The 19,767-nt window shown below is 32.0% G+C and overlaps 3 protein-coding genes across 3 annotated transcripts; 2 read left to right on the forward strand and 1 right to left on the reverse strand.

Moving 5' to 3' along the window:
* The first annotated feature begins 988 nt into the window (after positions 1–988).
* On the forward strand, positions 989–2,765 carry LOC114407309 (strigolactone esterase D14-like). The gene is made up of 2 exons (XM_028370365.1): positions 989–1,431; positions 2,052–2,765. Exons 1-2 carry the CDS (start codon positions 1,040–1,042, stop codon positions 2,485–2,487), a joined length of 828 nt encoding a protein of 275 aa, XP_028226166.1. The 5' UTR covers positions 989–1,039; the 3' UTR covers positions 2,488–2,765.
* Positions 2,766–5,368: 2,603 nt separating this feature from the next.
* On the forward strand, positions 5,369–11,247 carry LOC114407310 (serine/threonine-protein phosphatase PP2A catalytic subunit-like). The gene is made up of 11 exons (XM_028370366.1): positions 5,369–5,603; positions 6,751–6,807; positions 7,188–7,271; positions 7,587–7,658; positions 8,242–8,313; positions 8,526–8,566; positions 9,266–9,332; positions 10,030–10,221; positions 10,346–10,435; positions 10,526–10,633; positions 10,737–11,247. The coding sequence occupies exons 1-11, from the start codon at positions 5,511–5,513 to the stop codon at positions 10,800–10,802; spliced, it is 942 nt and encodes a 313-aa protein (XP_028226167.1). The 5' UTR covers positions 5,369–5,510; the 3' UTR covers positions 10,803–11,247.
* Positions 11,248–12,026: 779 nt separating this feature from the next.
* Positions 12,027–16,399, reverse strand: LOC114407311 (lipid phosphate phosphatase delta-like). The gene is made up of 8 exons (XM_028370367.1): positions 16,068–16,399; positions 15,850–15,945; positions 15,671–15,745; positions 15,398–15,528; positions 14,777–14,880; positions 14,550–14,678; positions 14,148–14,263; positions 12,027–12,632 (listed from the first exon to the last, which is right to left on the reverse strand). Exons 1-8 carry the CDS (start codon positions 16,233–16,235, stop codon positions 12,231–12,233), a joined length of 1,221 nt encoding a protein of 406 aa, XP_028226168.1. The 5' UTR covers positions 16,236–16,399; the 3' UTR covers positions 12,027–12,230.
* Between the last annotated feature and the right edge of the window lie 3,368 nt (positions 16,400–19,767).

Below are 19,767 nucleotides of genomic sequence, written 5' to 3' on the forward strand. Positions count from 1 at the left end.
ATATTCTTTATGATATAATTTATGATATAATGTTACTAAATAATGGTTGTTTATAAAACTAATGATACTTATATAAACAACTTTACATCATATGCTCCAATAAGAAAAAAAAACTTAAATGATATTATTTAAAGTTAAATAATTCATGTAATACTTTCATTGGAGATACTCTTACAAAAAATATTATCTCCATTTTTTATTGTCACTATATAAAATCTTAATCATAAAAATTAGACTTGATCACACTTTTTATCTTTATTTTTTCCATTTTTAATCCTTCAACAAATTAATTTGCATATTTTTTTTGTCAATTTTAAAGAAACTTGAGAATTTTATTCATTGTCATTTATTCATTATTAAGCAAAAAAGTTGAGAGTAAAATTTGTCAAAAAAAAATTAGGCGTATAATTCACTAAAAAATAAAAAAAATTGGGTGTAAAATTTGCCAAAAAATAAAAATATTTGAATAAAAAAGTATAATTATGTTAGGAGTAAATTAACGAAGGATAAAATTCATAAGTATCTTAAAAATTGAAAGGAAAATGGGCTAAATTAATTAGTGGGAGGTAAAATTGAGGAATTCAAGAATAATTGTTTAATGCAACCTCTTTTATAATTCCTTTATTTTTATTTTTATTATTATTATGTGAAGTTTAAGCAGAATAATATTACTGAATAAAAAATATGACTTAAGAAAAAAAAAATCTAATTTAACACGCGAAATACTGTAACTCATTACATCTTGAACAAAATTAATAAATTAATCATACTTGCGAGTAGAATCATCCATCTTAATTAAAACTCAGTCATATACTAATTATATAAAGTTTCGTAGTTGTACGTGCAGAAAGCGACATGCAAGTGGCATGCATAATGCTACCAAGTAAGCACTTTTCGCCATAACTTTCACACCTTTTTCTTTTCGATTTTGGGACCAGCATGTTGTCCTATATATTTATCCTCCAACTCCATTCTATTCATCACAAACATTTCTTTTTTTTCTTCTTCAACAACTGTTACATTACTTAAACAAACAAACATGGGAACAGCATGTGGTTATGGAGGAGGCATAGTTGATGCCCTGAATGCTAATTTCTATGGAAATGGTACTCAAACTTTGGTTCTAGCTCACGGATATGGCACTGACCAAACGGTGTGGCGTTATCTTATTCCCTTCCTTGCATGCTACTTCAAGGTGCTGGTTTTCGATTTGCCTTTCGCCCCAAATGTAAGGCCTTCTTCTCTTTATGATCCAAAGAAGTATTCAACCTTTAATGGATATGCTCAGGACTTGGTGTGCCTTCTTGATGAGCTCAATTTGAGCAAAACTATTTACGTGGGTCATTCCATGTCCGCCATGATTGGATGCTTAGCTGCAACAAAGAAACCTCAACTCTTTGAACATCTAGTCCTACTGGCTGGTTCTCCAATGTGATGACATTCTCTATCAAATTTTGTTTAAACATATTTTTATTTATTTATTATTTATAAAATTTCACGTATTTTGGATGGCTGATAATCATATTCAAAACGATAAAATTATTATAAGTGAGAAAACTCGTTTTCTATACATTTAACTAGGAAGGAGAGTTTTATTGTTAGTTTTTACTATTTGAATATTATTTAACTTGAAAAAGTTTTGTCACCCACAATTTACATAATATTTTTATTTGTTTTTAGTTTTTAAAAAAATATGTTTTTAGCCTATAAAATAATATTAAAAATAATTTAATTAAAGTTTATTGAAACATGTTTTCTAATCTAGTGGTAGATTGTATTGCTGACTTTTGTAATAGATATGTTTAATATGGTAATTCTAATTGGTTGAGAACAATGAACTAAAATTTAATTCTTTACAAAATGTACTTTTATATATATATATATATATATATATATATATATATATATATATATATATATATATAAGTTCCCGGGATCAGTTTAAGTACGTGAAAATTCTTTTTTCCGTTTTTTTTTTGTTAAAACAAGTTATTTTTACTTTTTAGAATTTATTAATTAGACATTGTATTTAATTTTGACAACTTGCTTAGGTACTTGAATAAAGAAGGGTACGAAGGAGGGTTCACTAGATCAGAACTGGACAAAATCTTTGAATCAATAAAGCAAAACTTTTCAGGGTGGGCACACAGCTTTGCTCCATACGCTATTAGCGCAAACGATCCTGCTGCAGTTGCAGAATTTGAATGCAGTCTGCTAAGAATGAAACCAGAAGTTGCACTAAGTGTTGCTAAAACAGTGTTTCTAAGTGACCTCAGATGTGTTCTGCCACGAGTTCGTGTGCCAGCTTCCACCATAATTCAGACCAGAAAAGACCCTATTGTTCCTGTAAACGTTTCTTTTTACATGCAGAAAGAATTGGGTTCTCTTTCCAAAGTCATAATTCTAGAAACAGAAGGTCATTTTCCTCAGCTGACAGCTTATCGTTCGTTGTTGCAAGCTCTTAAGGATTCATTGTCTCTGAATTGAAGTCACATTATTAACAAGTCTGAGATGGTATAAAATTAATTAATGTTCAAGTTAAAACATATGATTACAGAACAAGGGGAAAACAAGGTGATAATTAATTAAGTGTACGTGTGTGAAACTTTGGATTAATTGTAATGTAACCTCGATATATTAAAATAAATGATGTTGTGAAAAAGAAAAATCTTGGGGATAGGAGTCTCTAGTTAGCAGTAGCTATTATATTACTCCAATTTATTGTCATTTCTAATTGTAATTTAATTATTCTTATTTTAAGTTTTCTTCAAATTAAAAAAATACCTTTAATTAAAATACTGCTTTTATACTGTATTTTTAATATTCTGTGGCAACTTTCATATCTTAAATTTCTAATTAATAATTAATTTTAATATATACATAAATTAATTGCGATTGATATTACCTTTTTTCTGGACCGAAATAGATTCTGTTATTTTATTTTTATATATAATTATGATTTAATTTAACTTATTATTATCGTCATATGACAATAGACACTATCCAATTCTTAATGTCAATTCATACTAATTTTATAAAATTAGTAATGGGGGTTTAGCATTGCAAAACTCTGCATCTATCTACGTGTCATCGTTGATCCAGTAGCATGTTTGTTTATCGCTTATTTTTGTGATATAATCACTATTTTTCAGTTTTTATTTTAAAAAAAAATCATAAAAAAAAACTACATAGTTGCCTAAAATAAATAAATTTAACTACACAACAGTGATTCTCACGACTAGGTCCATGGCCGACCAGAGTTAACAAAAAATATAAAACTTTTAGCTTATCATACTTCATCCTAGATATAGACCTGGCCTCAAGATTAGTCTTAAATATATGAATTTATTGTATAGGTCCTAAACTTCAAAATAAAAACCTAAAAATATTACCTTGACAAACTTGGTCTCAATGTACAAAAACTTCAAAGTTGGTCTAACTTAATGTACAAAGTTAGTTCACCAAACAATTTTAAAAATATTAGCTTGACCCATCCCAGCGCTGTATACCTCTATTTGAACTTTAAAAATAAAATAAAAAATAGTTTTCAGATTTATAACTATTTGTAGTTTCAAACATTTTTTTTAAATTTTAATATCAAATCTTAAATTTAAACCATACAAATTACTCCCAAATCTTTAGTTCAAGTTTATGGTTAGGTGATAGAGAGATAATGACACTAAAGGTGTGGGGACAAGATAAGAAGGAGGTGACAATGATTATCACAATCAATTTATGATAATATAAATGTCAACAATAATAAAGCAAACATATTAATGATGATCATAATGATGATAATAACAACAATAATAGTGATAATATTAATAATGATAATAATAATCAAGATAATAATATTGATGATAATCATGATAGTAATAATAATAATAATGGTTGTGATTACAAGTAATAACATAATAGTAATTATGTCTTTTAAAAAATATGAGAGTTGAATGATTTATTTTTAGAGCTAAAATCCAAAAACTAAAACTACTTTTTAAAATTGAAGTATGTTGGAATCAAATTAAAAAATAATTCAACTTTTAGATATGAAAACAAAAATTTAAAAGTAACAAGACCTCAAATAAGCATTATTAAGTTTTGATTATCTAATTTGAAAACCTTTATCTTTATCTTTTTTTTATGAATAAATGTTAGTTGTTAGTATTATCAATTTTAGTTAGTAAGATGATTGGAACATGTGATCTTTCTTCCTGTTTTTCTTTCTTCACCACTTAATCAATCTTATTAATTTTTGTAAGCGGAATCAAATCATGTTTTTGTATTTAATGATTTTCCAAAGTTTTCACTCTAAAGTCAAGACATTGAAATGTACTTACGGTTTTCGGGAAAAGAAAAAAACGCACATAATTTGAGTATTAAATATGTTTATTTGTCAAATTTAAGTATTTCATTAAGATATATGTATGTACAATTTTTTTAATATAGCAAGTGCTTAAATTGATTGGTCTTTTATAAATGTTATGTTTTAATAATTTTTGTATTTAATAAAAATGAATCAATCCTATAATACTTGGTCACTTTTAAGACTATTGCTACAAATCACAAAAATTATAAATTGAAAATGATGGTCGAGGTGGCCTCCTTTTTATCATGTCAACAATCAAATGATTTTCCAAGTATCCCAAAGGGCAAAGGCTATAAAAAAATGAGTTTTGTTCTGACTAGCCTTATAGAAAATAAGTCCATGCAGTCGTTGCTATTCCCATATCCTATTTTCCTAAGTTCATCCCAACCTTTTAAGGATTTTTTCAACCAAAATATTCCTAACAAAAATAGGTTTTCATTATATATGTGAGTCAAAATACACAATAGAACCTTTCGGTTGTACATAATTAATCTACAATTCTTGAGCATTAGAAATTTTATAATAACTTACATATATAACTTAATCAAATGAACTAAACCTTTTGATATTAATTTACACCTCCAATACAAATATTGTTAGTATTAACTTCGACCATCTTCCTTCTTATATAATAGACGACTTAACAAATATATTTATTTGTAATTTATTTTGAAAATACGTTTGAATTATCTTTTTAAAAAGTCCATATGTTTACTTTTCCTATAATAATACTGACAAAATAAAAATCAAGTAGATTTTATTTTTAGCAAAAGATCAAAGGTTATATTATTCATAAAATAAAAGTATTATGATTTTCAGGAAATCAAACGGCCTTAAACTAATTTTTTTAACTCAAATAAAATTCAATGTAAGAATTTAATTTCACTCCTACCCCTCATTTTAAGTAGAAAAAAACACTACGTGGCCGGGTGTGATTGGGGGGAGTGAAGTCTTTTCCCTCCACAAGAAAAAAAAATCTGAAAAAGAAAAAGGAAAAAAGGGGATTGTTGGACTCCGTGCAAATCAAGCATTTTGCTTGTTATTTCACGCGTTCTCTCTCCAATTTGGACCTCCCTTTCCTTCGTTCCTCACTCACTGCAACGGCGCCGGAGATCCGTCGCTCTCCTCCTCCACCACCACCGCGATGGGCGCCAATTCCATGCTCGCCGAGTTCTCTCACGATCTCGACGACCAGATCTCCCAGCTCATGCAGTGCAAGCCACTCTCCGAGCAACAGGTTCCTTTCCATTTCCTTCGATCTGCTTCTTTTCCCCACCAAAACACCGCACACGTGTCCAATTATCCTCGATTTGTATATTTGTTGCCTTTTTCGCGGCGAATAGGAGTTTTTTGACAGTGCGTGCGTTTATTTCGCGAAATGGCGACTCAGATGCGATGATTCTTTGCGTTTTGACCTGATGTGGAACGATTGGGAGGAAATTAATAGTGTTTGTTCACTGAAAAATGATTTTCAGATGTGGAATCTGCTTTTAGGTGTTCTGGTATGGTATTAGCGAGTTTCGTTGGTGGAGATTGTCTCAATGTTCTTTTAGAGATTACAGAGATGTTATGTTAGGTGTTTGGAAGCTTGATGTTTTAAAAACGTAGATTTTCTGTATTTGAAACTGTCCAACACTGGAAATCGGATTTTTCTCAAACCGTTTTGCTAGTGCCCTAAGATAGCATGAGTTCTTTTCTTAAAGGATAAAACTTAGATGCAGTTCCATAGGTGTATTTGTTGCTGTCCTCTTATTAAATTGGAGTTTCACCTCGGTAATCTATGTGATAAAGGTTTGCATTATAGGTCAGCATAGGTTATCAAAGTGAAATTTCTGTTCTGATCAGAGAACAGCACCAAAAAGCACTTCAGCACCTGAGTTTTGAATGTCGTAGCATGTTGGCGAGAGTTTTCTATAGAGTCATAGTTTTGTTGGTATGTTAGTGGGTCTTTGCTTACTATGACTTTTGTTTAGAACTTGTAAGTTGACACTTAACACTGCGATTATGGTTAAAGATTGATTAGATTAAAAGAAAGAGATGCTGGTGCTTGACATACACTGTAGGGGTACTACATTAGTGGTCTCACCTAGTTTGTCACTTGTTATTGCAGCAATACTATTGCTTCATTTGTCTTTCCTTGCAAAGGATTTTATTTTGCTAAGTTTGTTTTACTTCAAATGTACTAAGATGGAAAAAATGTCTGGATTTCATCGCTTTTAGGTAAGGTTTTGCCATCATTTCATTTTATGTTGATTGTCTTTGTATTGTTTGTTTTAAGTAGTCATGTCCTTTTCTGCGGAGATATCTCAAATATCATTGACTCCTTGTCAAAAATAAATATGCAAAAAATAAACTCATGATTGTGTTTTCTGCTCTGCCTGTAGGTCCGAGGTTTATGTGAGAAGGCTAAGGAGATTTTAACGGATGAAAGTAATGTTCAGGTGCAACCCTTTCTTCCAGTCTTTTAACTTATGCCTTCATTTTATTGATGTTGTTTTCTATTTCTTAAACATTGATATTACTTGCATGACTGTTGTTCCATCTGCTGCTTGCTTTGCACGAATAAATTTTAAGTCAGAAATGAGCTATTGAACTTTATCATTTTCATCTTGTATTTGGGTTCATTGATTCATTCATCTAATGCCATTGCTTTTAAGTTTTCGAGCCTGTTTTCTGGAGGAGGATCTAATTTTTGCAATCTCTTTCATGAAATACCTAATTTGCTTTTGCTATACATCTAATGCCATTGCTTTTAAGTGTGTCTGTTAATTACTAGTTTCTTGTCTAATTTTTTCTTGGGGGTTTCTCTCCTGTACCACAGCCTGTTAAAAGCCCTGTGACAATTTGTGGCGATATTCATGGGCAGTTTCATGATCTTGCTGAACTGTTTCGAATTGGAGGGAAGGTATAATTTCTGACTATGTATTTCTTTTGTTTTCAATTTTCTATTTCAGCTGGGGAATGTCTTAACTAAACTAATTCAGACCTGTCAAAGAAAAAGCTTTCAGAGATTGAAGTGCATCAGAGGTATTGAGGAGTAAATTGTAAAATTCAGGAACTACTCATTGACTCCACTGTGACCCTAATTAATATTTTGTTAAAGTTTGTTAACATTTTATTTTCTGAAAATGTATTATGTGAAATATTTTGTCAGCTTCTGGATAATATTTTTTGCTGAGTATTTAGGAATGGATTCTAAATATACCTGTTTTGTTTGCAGTGTCCAGATACTAACTACTTGTTTATGGGTGATTATGTGGACCGGGGTTATTATTCAGTTGAGACTGTGTCAGTAAGTACAATTACAACCAAGATAAACTTATTTGATTTTCTTTTCGGATGTTTTTTTTTTAAAATGTGTTGTTCCTCTTTGCCCCAAACCTCCGGGGTATGTTTCTGTGTTATTCATGCATTAGGATGTGATCACCTATCAGGTAGGAAATTGCTCTCAAGCGGTTGTTCATGAAGTTTGTATGAGCTGTGAGCTTTAAGTTGTCTCTTGCTGTTAGGATGAAAATAGAAAATGGGACTATGCCCAAGTGGTAGATAGTTCAGGGTTTAGAATGTGCTGCAAAGGTAAATAAGGGAATTCAATTATATAGCAAATGTTTTTCAATGTGTCAATATTTAGAAGGCTCACAGAGATGAAAGGTGGATTGCATATGCATCAAAATTATATAGAAGTTTGCATTATCTTACAATCATTTTTTAAGATTAGGTTTTCAGCATCAACTTTTCAACTTGTGAATAATAGATAGGGGTTGTTTCACATACAATTTTAGGCATTGTGGTGGTTTAAAAGAAATCATACTGTCATACAATTTTTCCATGATTGACAGTGTATGTTAGTCATACTAATTAATTGTTCTATCCAGCTCCTCGTGGCACTGAAAGTTCGGTATCCTCAGCGAATTACTATTCTTAGAGGAAACCATGAAAGCCGTCAGGTTTGTGTTTTAAATCTTTCAAAACTATAAATTACTTTCTGAACTGTAGTTATTTGTGAATGGCACATAAATTAGCTAGTCTTGGAGGCTTTGTATTTGTATGACAAATTGTTGTTTCTAAACATTTATGGCTGTGATTTGAAGACTTATATGGGTGGTTGATGTTTTCTTATCTGTTGAGCTAATTGTTCTTTTATCATCTTTTAATGCAGATTACTCAAGTATATGGATTTTATGATGAATGCCTTAGAAAGTGAGTTTTCAACACCTTCATTCATTGGTTCTATGGGGCAAAAATGAAGAATTTATAGTTTCTATGGAGCAAAAGTGAAAAACATGAGATGTTTCTATCTAGAGAAAGATCTGTTTGTGTAGGATGTTTTTGTTGTTTCAATTGAAGTTCATTTTGTTAAATACGGATGTTCAATTTTTTTATTAGTTTTGCCATGTTGGAGTCACTAAAATTTCCTTTTAGATAGAAGCTGACAGAAATTTATTTTTCCTTCCCCCTGCAATATGCTCTTTTGGAATTCCAACGTAGTTTCTTGTTACTTTAATATGCTGAACTGGAGTTCTGGGATGAGCATATGAATTTTTCTGTTGATTTGGTGTCATGTAACTTTTTGCTTTGTGATTTTTAGTTTTACTGTTAGAGAGATCTTTAGTTTTAGATATTAATGGATGTGGCAGCATGATGTCTGGTTGTATTAGTACCAGTGATGTAATAGTAGTTGAATGATATAAAATACCATGCTGATGTACAATGTCCTATGTTCTTGTTAACATAACATAGGTAATGAATAAGTAATTCTGCCCTGTTTTTGTCCCAAAAAATAAAGAATATATTCTATTAAATGAGGAAATTTTGATCTAAAGTAAAAGTGAGAGAACAAAATAAGGATATTTGGTTTCTAGCTTTTAATATGATTCCTTGTTTATTATTAATTTGCAGGTATGGTAATGCTAATGTTTGGAAGACCTTTACAGACCTTTTTGATTTTTTTCCATTGACTGCATTGGTTAGTGTCTTTTCCCTGTGTAGTTTTGTGTTTTGTTTGTGATTTGAAGCATATCTCATTCACACGTCAGTTATTATGTAAATTGAAATTTAGAATTGGGGGGAATTTTTGGATCACATTACATTCTCATTTTGCAATATCAGTATTTCCTTTTTTCAAGGCTCAGAACTCTGGTGTCCATTTCTTTTACATGTGACTTATCTTTAAACATGACATGTGACTGTTTCCTCAATAACTTAAAATCAAAACTATGCTATCCCTCTTTATATACTATGTCTTACGACTTATCTGAGGTGTACCCATTTCACGGAAGATAAACTAGCCTAAATTTGTGTTAAATTGAGAAAATAAAATGTATGAACTTTCAAGGAAGTAGATTGTGATAATAGACTAATATATAAAGGGGTAAGTTTTAACAAATACATGTCTAGATATGGAAGTTTTCAAGCATTTTCTTTTAAAAGATTTTTGTTATTTTCAAAAATAGACATGATTGTCTTGTAATTTCACTCAACAGACTTATCTAGTTTTTGTCTTTTGTGACTAGTTCAATTAAGATAATAAACATGAAAGTTGTTCAACAGTCAATCTAACATGTTTTAGAGCGCATGATAAAGACAACTTAGAAATTGTTGGTTAAAATTTTATTTAGATGCTTTTGATCATTCAGCTAGTAATTTAATATAGTCCATTCCAGGTTGAATCAGAAATATTCTGTTTGCATGGTGGACTGTCGCCTTCAATTGAGACCCTTGATAACATAAGGAACTTTGATCGTGTTCAAGAGGTTCCTCATGAAGGCCCCATGTGTGATCTATTGTGGTCTGACCCAGATGACAGATGTGGCTGGGGAATTTCTCCTCGTGGTGCTGGATATACTTTTGGCCAGGTAAACATAGCTTTAATTTCTTGACTCTACATTATTGAATGTAATTTTGAAGCATTGAGAGATCCATTACCGTTTTTGTATTATTATTTTGATTTTTTATTCCAGTTGACATTATTTCTTTCAGGATATATCTGAACAATTCAATCACACAAACAGCCTTAAGTTGATTGCTAGAGCTCATCAGCTTGTTATGGATGGATTTAACTGGGCTCATGTAATTGTTGTTATGGATTCTCTTCCATTTGCTCTCTTTAGAATTATAGGTGTAACATTTTAGATATGTGCATTGTTTTTGTTGAAACAGGAACAAAAGGTGGTTACCATTTTTAGTGCACCTAACTACTGTTACCGATGTGGGAACATGGCTTCCATATTGGAGGTTGATGATTGCAAGGGCCACACATTTATCCAGGTCTTTTTCTGTCATTCAAAATACAATTTACTTGGTGAAATTATGTTAACTTTAGTCTTGACCCCTGGATTATCTCTGAATAAGTTTGAAATATTTCTTGCAGTTTGAACCTGCTCCTAGGAGAGGAGAACCTGATGTCACTCGTAGAACGCCTGATTACTTCTTATAATGTAGCTGTTGAATGTCATACTGTTATATCATGGTTACCTCTACTGCACTAATTTTAGGTAGTAGCGCATCCTCATCACGAGATTGCCGTAAACATTTAAATCCATGGATATACGTGTTCCGTGCTTTTGGGGTTGTCCAAAGACTGCTTTGATGCATAATAGGCAGGTAACATTCCACTGATCTGTTACACTCTGAGGAATTGCTGGACACCTTGTCTGGAGAAGTCGCCAAGATGATGTCAGAATACATATTGTTCCAGCAAAATGTGGATATTTTTTGTTTGTTTTTCATCTTTTTTGTCTCTTATGTTCAGTAAAACCCTTTTATGGCTTTACAAGCTATATGACTGGATTTTTTTTTTTGTCTCGTGGATGTTTTTGTCATGTTCTATCATTTTCAGTTAAAGTTGCATGATAATAGTGATTCATTTTTGTTCTTACGAATTATGTTCATCTTATCATTAACGCGTATCTAAAGTTAGCCTCCCTTTATCATTATTTGTTATTTTTTAATCATTTTATACTTTTTTTTTTATTTTTTTTGTGACTATCTTTCCATTCTTTCGTTGACAACGAAAAATTGTTTACATATGATTCCTGGCCTCCTACTCAAGTGAAGTCTTTTTCTCTCTTGGTATGTCTTTCGTTTATTATATAAATTAGGTTTAATTATTTATTTAATCTTTATAGTTAATTCATTTAATCTTTATAATTTTTAAATTTATCTATTTTAGTTAATATGTGAATTTTTTAATCTTTAAAATTTATATTTTAATTCCCAAAAGGTCTTTACTATTAAAATTCTTTAGTTAATGGAGTTAAAAAAATTTAACATATGAATCTTTTGAAAATTAAAATATAAATTTTAAAATTAAAAGTTTCACTTATTAAATTTTAGGGATTAAAAAATACATTTATTAACTATAGACTAAAAACTATAAGGACTAAGTAATTAAACCTATAAATTAAAATTAAATAATTGCATATATAGCTGGATATGTTGCGGGTATATTATGTTTATAACCCAACTCGTCAAAAAATAAAAGAAAACTGTACTTGCTCGCTATCTGGTTTCTATCACTAGTTGCATCAGAAAACGTTATTGGAAAGATGGAGGGCAAAATTGCAAAATTAAAGTTATTGACGTGAAATAGGAATAAGGCCTTTCTCTAGTTGCTACGACACAGGCATGAAATGTTGCAGAAAATTAATCTTGAGGCGAATTAATGCGTGAACATGATCTTTATATTTTGTGGTTCGCAAAGATTGAGAAACATTTTATGGGTTTACAAGGGATTCTCACGTTAAAATTTCATCGCGTGTAAATGATCTACACTTATATGTTCTGATGGATAATTTTGACTGGATATGACCGATATCGGATTATCTCCGGCTGTACAAAATTTTCAAAAAATTTAAGCATATCATCACAAGCTCATGTATGAAAAAAGAGACGGCACTAGGTCAACTACAGACCACGCAAGCCCTGCATACTGAACAAATCTAATTCCGGTATCAACATCGAATGCCTTATGCTGGGAAAGGAGCTTTTGCAGGTAACCTTGTTTAAGCTTATCAGACTTTTTCCCCGTCACAGATCCATTCAATGTAGGTATATAGCCAGTTGATTTTATTGGGATGCCCAAGGTATTCGCTACCACAGGAATGGTCCATTTTGCGAGAGCCTTACTGCAGAATTTCACAATTAGAATTGTAGGTATGCCCAATAGCATCCTTCCTAGAAATACAGGTATAGTCAGCTCTGACGAGAACAAACGAGGAACGTTGGCATGGTGAAATTGATGGTATGTTTGTTGAACACCAGAGACCTGAACACAAGAGCATTGAATTAATATTAATATTAATATACAAGTACAAAACAACGTTAGGGACATACAAAATTAAAATATTGAATTCTTCCTTGTCTTCAACAACAATGTAATTTGCCTATGCTTAAATAACTAGAGTAGTGAAGGCCTGCCTAATTCTGCATTGGGGCAGGCACCACCTGAATTTGTGTTTATAAATGTTCCATCCATTTCATATTATGTCCGTAGGAATAACAAGGAAAGAAGAATTTGAACTCTGAATAAACATACATGCCAAAATGTGAGAGAAAGATGGTATTCTAATTAGTAAATTGTAAAAGAGACAAATGTCTATTTAATTTCTTTCTGCATGACACATTGACACTCAACGTAGGGGCTTGGATACTAGTAAATCTTTTAACACAACTGCATTACTCTAAGTCTCTAACATTCTTTACTGCAGTTTTTTGTACCTTGAAAAAATTCCTAACAGAATAATAAAAATAAATGTAAAAGGAATAGTAATTTAATCAACCAAGACATAGAACAGCTCTTCTCTGGCCCTTCCTGGCATGCTCAGTTAATATCGGAGGACTACCAAAACAAATCCTAGGGGAGTACTTGATTCTAACATCTCCAAATAGTTCTATTACAACTGCAGCATACAGCTACATTTCAAACACTGCCTGATAGGAAACCCAGAAGAATACTTCTAGAAATGAGTTTTATTCAACTGAAAGAGGAACTCAAAGCTCTTACAGGAAGAAGAAAAAACTCACACCAGTCCCAGAGCTGAAGCTCTAAGAGATAGCTCTCTGCCCAAACTAACACCACAATTCTCTCCTTCCCCATTCTGGTCCCCTTTCACTCCCTAAAAACTGGTAGAATTCCTAACTGTTGACTCAGACTAACCACTTGCCAACACTGGTAAATGGTTACTAGCTGACTGTCCTTCCTCTCCTTGAATAAACTAGCTAAGTCTTGTGCCCAATAGGATCATGGTCCAGAACCTGATCAGCTTGAGCTTGAGGGCTTACTCAGCATTTGAACTCAAAATTCTGAATTCTAGGCAGTTTGACATTTTTCCCTTAGCATATCAAAAACTGCAATTGACTCTATTCTACAGCTACTCTGCATAAATTTATATAAAGCATATTCACCTAAACATTAGTACTATATGCAACAAGGCCAAGAATGCTAGTTTTAAACTAGTTAAAGTGCATACAAATCCAACTCAGTGAAGTCAACATTCAAGCCCGATCAGATATAACCCCAATAGCACTAAGATTTTAAATTCTGATCTGGTGCTGCCAACATTAAAAGTTGTCTAGAGCTGGTCAATTACAAATAACTAAAACAGTCAAGGACATCTTTAGGTCTATGACTCTAATTGAGGGTTATATTCCAAAATCCTGTTTTCACTCAATATGTGTAACCCTTATACCAAGAAGAAATTACTTAATCTTGGGTATATTTATTCATAATGAAAGAAATGAAACAATTATAGATGATCTTAAAGGGTGAGAAACAGCTTACAATTCCCAATGCAACACCATCGAAAGCAGTGTGATACTCAAAGCTTGGAGTTGGAAGTTCAGGAGTTGGATAAGCAAAAAGCAAGAGGAAGCTCAAGGCAGCCCAAAAGGACGTAACTGCAGCAAAAACAGATTATGAGATAGAATACAAAGAAAGCTTGTCAAGATTACTGAAATTAAAGAGGGGGGAGAGAGAAACTTCTACAATAAGTAGTTTTAATCATTTTATAAACAAAGATGCTTAAGAAATAAGGGGAAAAAAACCCTTAAAACCTTGAGAATATAGTTTTTCTAATATGATAATCTAAAACACAATCCAGTTCCTACAATCTGAGCATCAGCATTGCTGTGGTTACTATAAATAACAAAGCAATCTTGGGCAGATTTATATATTGAAGAATACCATTTTGTCCTGAGATCACAAAACTGTCTATGTATTCATCAACCATAAGCCAAAATGCAAGGACAACAAGTCCAATAAGAAGGCCAGCAAGGACATCAACCACACTATGCATGCCAAGATAAATTCTTCCTGCAACAAAAAATAAAACAAATAATTTTCATTGTTTTGCAGTGAAATAGGCCAACAATAGGAAGCTGCTAATAATGCAAAAGTGATAGGAGACCTACCCAATCCAATGAGAAACACCAGCATACAGGCAAGAGAAACTCCAAGATAAGTAACATAGGCACCTTGAATTTGAGTATGAGTCAGGACATAGCGCAAAAGGTAGCTGATAAACATCCATTCCGAGGAAAAACATCCATTAATGACAAACACAAAGAATTGAAAGCAATTGTTTAATCTTTCTCAAAAGGTAATCTGACTTTATAAAAAAAGACCCTTCTAATCAAGTTTTTTTTTTATCGGCACCCTTCTAATCAAGTTAAACTGACAGTAGATAAAATATATGATTGCAAATGTATTTCCATGTTTTTACTCATTCATTTAATTTTGTTTCTCCTTCCTTGAACCAGAAAAATAGATAGGAAGAAGAGTAAGTGTATGTAACCATATTACTTGACTTATAAGGCATGCCACCTGATCAGTTAGCTTACGTATCTAACATAACATCTCAACAGCCATCTCGCCACACAATATGAACCTTTATGACATGACACAAAAACTCACTCACTCTAAAGAGACATACCTCATAATCCCTTTCCGTTACCATGCCAGCTAAACTAGTCCTAAACCGAGTAGGATGACTTAGAAATAAAAAGCAAATAAAAACAGAGAATAATAAATACCCAGATAAGCAAACTGTGTTAAGTGTGTGAGAAGAAGGCAATCCATATTCTAACGCATTATCCTCTTCATCTTTTGTGGCAGTTACTCTCTTGACAGGTGGAGAAGCAGGTCTTGGAGCTGAAACCACATCCTGTTAAATTGACAAACACAACAAGCATTTAATAAAATACCGTGCAGTAAAAAGCAGTGATCACAGGCACATCAAATAATGGCCGAATCCAAAGTTGAATTTAATCATTAAATGAAAGTGAACAACACACACACACACACACCTTTGTGCAGTTCCCAATATAATCACAAAACGCCATCAACAACGTCATCTGCCTCGCCAATTTGCCATGACCACTCTACAAAGCAAACAAATTTGACTTTTTCAAAACCCAAATTGTCACACAATCTCGAAGGTTGAATCTGACATCACCAGCATCATAACACATGTAGTAGTACGTACCCAGAATAGCAGAGGGAGAAAAGCAGTGTAAAAGGGCACAGAAACAACGCAAGACAACCCAGAGAAAAGTGCATCCAGGAACCCAAACCCGTAACTCTGCACCCCATAAGGAAAAGATCAACACACACACCAACAAAATAAAAAGCTGACAACTTTGGGAGAGTAAAAAACTGGGTCTGTTTCAATTGAATTCAATTTGGGTGGAAATTGAGAGTTACCTGGATCTTGAGGATAATAGGGGTTTGAGTGTCAACGTGATGAGTAACCCAAGGTTGTAAGAAAGACCTAAGTTTGCGAGTAGCGTTAAGGTATGAAGCAGAAACAAGCCAGAAGATTATTCCACCTAAAACCGCACCTTGCCACACTGCTGCACCCTCACCCTCCATTCGTCTTTCTTCTCTCTCTTGTGTTTTGGGGGAAAAGAGAAGAAGAGAGGAACCGAAGAAATAAGAAAGGAGACTCGCTGGAACAAAAATGGCTGAATCAAATTTTTTATTGGACCGTGGAAGTTGGAAGAAACGGTATTCTCAATATTCAACTTTATTTCTTTCTCTCACTGAAAATAAAATAAAAGATGAAAATGGTTTTTTACTTTTATTTTTAGATTACCACGTAATTATTACAAAATATTTATTAATGATTCATTTTCATCAAAATATCACTCAAGTGAAGATCGAATTCAGTTTAATTTGCTTTCAATAAAAAGAAACAAGCAAGATTTTTTCTAAGCCATGAATTTTATATTCATTGGACTACGGTCCACGGATTCAGTGGAGTTTGGCCTGCGGAGAGCGGAAGGAGAAGCTTGAAATTTCAACGCTTAGTGGGTCAATGGTTAAAAGTCTTCTTTCTTCATTTTTTTTATCGTGGAAATTCTGAGGGACAAGGATTCTTAAGTTAATTTATTTGCTATTACCCATAAGTAAAATAAAACAGATATCATCTTGGCTTAATTTAATGTAACTATGTAAGTGGGTTTTTTTAATTAAAATATGTCATGTTCTTCTCCAACAGATGAGGCCCATTTTCCCCGCATGTGATATTTGTTCACTTATAGGTACAAATGTGTAAGACAAATTACAGTGAATATGTATTTTTTTTTTCTTGTTGAAGTGCAGTTTTTCTTTAAATTTTGGAACTTTTATTTTACAAAATATTGGATATTTCTGAGAAAAATTGTTCAATGTCCACCCAGCGAGATTTTTACTTTTTCTTTTTAACCGATATTGAGAGAAATTGAATCCGTATCTATAAAGAAAATAAGAATTCATACTAGATCTTAATTATATATTTGGGGGTTTTAATTTTTAATGGTCATTTTCCTTTTTAAGAAGTTTGAGTACAATGGTTTTGTAGTTGAAAATTTCCAAGGTAATAAATCTATAAAAGAGAGAGAAATTAAAACCAAGTGTTGATTTTGATCGATTTGATAATGAATTGACACGTACATTTAATACGTTCTCCGGGACAGTGACAGTGCAATACAGCGTTGTTTCCTCCTTGTATTTATTGTTATGCCGCCCAAAATTCAATCAATATAGAGTTCGGGTCCTCTCTAATATTGAAAATCTTCAGTAAAATATATGTACACATAAAAATGTAATTCACTAAATATAGTATTCTAAATTGATATGGGCAAACAAACAAAATTTCCGGTTGACTTTTGGTTATGAATGAATATAGCTAATCAAAAGTTTTAAATGACCGATTTTCGTGGTTCAATAAATGATTTTATGGTTACTTTTATTTGATTTTATGGTACATTTAGATTTAGGTGGTCCGATTTTTTACTATCTAAAAATATATATACTTCTCAAACTCATGTTCTTCTTTTTGTATGAGATGGAAAAAAAGTGTGATAATATATAACTTTTTTATATCGTTTCTTTCATTATAATATCAATTTTACTTACCTTAAGAAAAACTTAGTGTTGACTTATTATTTGTTAGACTATTTGCTTGCAGCACTGGGAAAACATAGATTGTTTACTTAGAATAAAAACAAGATACTGTATATTGAATTCAGAAATCAATCAAGAAGAAAGTAGTAAAAGTTCTGCAGAAAAAACCGAAGACAATACCTTTCTTTATTTTACGTCCTTTAAAGTTAGATGTTTTTACTGTTGAAGTGTAAGATAAATATAAATCACAAGTAATTGATGCAAAATACTATTTGGTGTATGAAAATCAATGGTGTGGATTGTGGAACAACTAATTAAAGGACTCCGAGTCCAAGTGGCATCCTTCAAAACTGACCAGTCAACTGGCGCCAAACCAGGTGCTCAAATCAAAATTATGCTATGTTTAGTTTTCTTTTCTTTTCATTTCGTGAATCCTATAAACAATATCCAAGTACATTTATAATGATAGGAACTTCTGCTAATCCCACTACTTTTGTATAGAAGCTGCCAAACAAAAACACGCACTTATTACCATCCATTTAATAGAGATGAAAAAAAATAAACAATAAAATAAAGTGGACTTTACCATTTTGTATTATATTTTATTAATTTAAAACTTTTATCTCAATTTAATTTTGTTTTATTTTATTTTATCAAACACTACTTTAGTGTAAATAAGGAAGTTTTAAATCCTGTTTGAGGATATATTAATATTATTTATTCTTTGAAGATCGTCTCAATGTCTAGTTTCTTAAGGTACTGTTCTTTCCATATATGTAACATGGACTTAGGGATAACTGTTAATTCATCTTAATCTCTAAGCTCTTAAGCCAGCATTATTTCTCTCTAAACAATGCCGGCAGATAAGCTAACTGAAGCTGCTAGGAATTTTTCGAGGTTTAAATAGTAGATTGGGGGTGTGCCAACAACACGGCCCTAACAAATACCGATACACCCATTATGACTAGTGGGCTTCAAGACACAAGTGTCCATATATACAGTAATGACTCGTGGGCTTCATGCACAAGTGTGCATTTGTATTGCAGTTAACGTACGTTCTAATGCAAGTATGCAGTAATTTTCTCTATCTTTTTTGTAAATGTTACAGGGTATTTTCAATGAAAGCTTATTCTAATTTATGAGTCTTGTATCATTGATATTTTAAATGTTGTTGGGTATTTTTCAATGAATGATATTTGAGGGTTCTCAACCTGAAAGCTGAAGCACCAGGACGTCTGCTAGCTGGCATCCCCCAAGTCCAAAATTTGTATAAAATAAGAAAAAACATAAATTTAAATTAGGATTCTGAGAAATGCTTGCTGCCTCTCTCCTTTCTTTCACTCTCTTGAACCACCCGATTGCAGACCTTTCACGCGCTAGTGGAGACGACGGCGTACGACGTTCACGAGCTGGAGAACCGCACGCGCGAAGCTGCTGAAGTGCGGGTTGACGCGTTGGGAATACAAATTTTTCAGTTTTCTAAGTTTTATTTTTTTGTGCTTTTAATAAGAGTATTCCCCAACCAAAATGTACCTTGGTTGAAAATGAGGAATTGACAATTATCAAAATGAAGATCTTTAAAATAAGTAATACAAGAGTCATCTATTAAAATGATCTAGAAACACAATACAGTCATATAATAGAAGAAAATAAAGGAGTCATACATAAAACAAGAAAATTACATGATAATAAATACTCCAAAATTTGTTCATATGATGACAGAGCATAATAAAGGAATAATATGTTAGTGTTAGTGTTGCTACTTATTTCTCTTTTTTTTTTTTTTAATTTTTCAGTATTTTTAAATAATAAAAAATATTGAAAAAAATTATCATTTCTAATCATACCTATAACTTGAACTTTTTAGATTTATCGTTTTTGGTTTCGGTATCCGTACCTATATAAGTTCTCGTTCCCGTTTTTATGCATCCTAACCTAAAACCCCATAACGCGAGAATCACTTAATCAGTGAAAGCAAAAATGTGCCACAATTGAAAATCAACCTCGCCATATAAAT

This window comes from Glycine soja, chromosome 3 (genome assembly GCF_004193775.1).
Source record: "Glycine soja cultivar W05 chromosome 3, ASM419377v2, whole genome shotgun sequence".
Classification (NCBI taxonomy): domain Eukaryota; kingdom Viridiplantae; phylum Streptophyta; class Magnoliopsida; order Fabales; family Fabaceae; genus Glycine; species Glycine soja.

Bases quoted from the DNA above. Each gene is read 5' to 3' on its own strand.
- LOC114407311 (XM_028370367.1), bottom strand. From the start codon at position 16,235: ATGGAGGGTGAGGGTGCAGCAGTGTGGCAAGGTGCGGTTTTAGGTGGA. The intron at 15,946-16,067 runs GTAACTCTCAAT...TATGGGGTGCAG, and splicing joins CTATTATCCTCAAGATCCAG to AGTTACGGGTTTGGGTTCCT. The intron at 12,633-14,147 runs GTAAGCTGTTTC...TCTTGTGTTCAG, and splicing joins ATGGTGTTGCATTGGGAATT to GTCTCTGGTGTTCAACAAAC.
- LOC114407310 (XM_028370366.1), top strand. From the start codon at position 5,511: ATGGGCGCCAATTCCATGCTCGCCGAGTTCTCTCACGATCTCGACGAC. The intron at 7,659-8,241 runs GTAAGTACAATT...TGTTCTATCCAG, and splicing joins ATTCAGTTGAGACTGTGTCA to CTCCTCGTGGCACTGAAAGT. The intron at 9,333-10,029 runs GTTAGTGTCTTT...AGTCCATTCCAG, and splicing joins TTTTTCCATTGACTGCATTG to GTTGAATCAGAAATATTCTG.
- LOC114407309 (XM_028370365.1), top strand. From the start codon at position 1,040: ATGGGAACAGCATGTGGTTATGGAGGAGGCATAGTTGATGCCCTGAAT. The intron at 1,432-2,051 runs GTGATGACATTC...CAACTTGCTTAG, and splicing joins CTACTGGCTGGTTCTCCAAT to GTACTTGAATAAAGAAGGGT.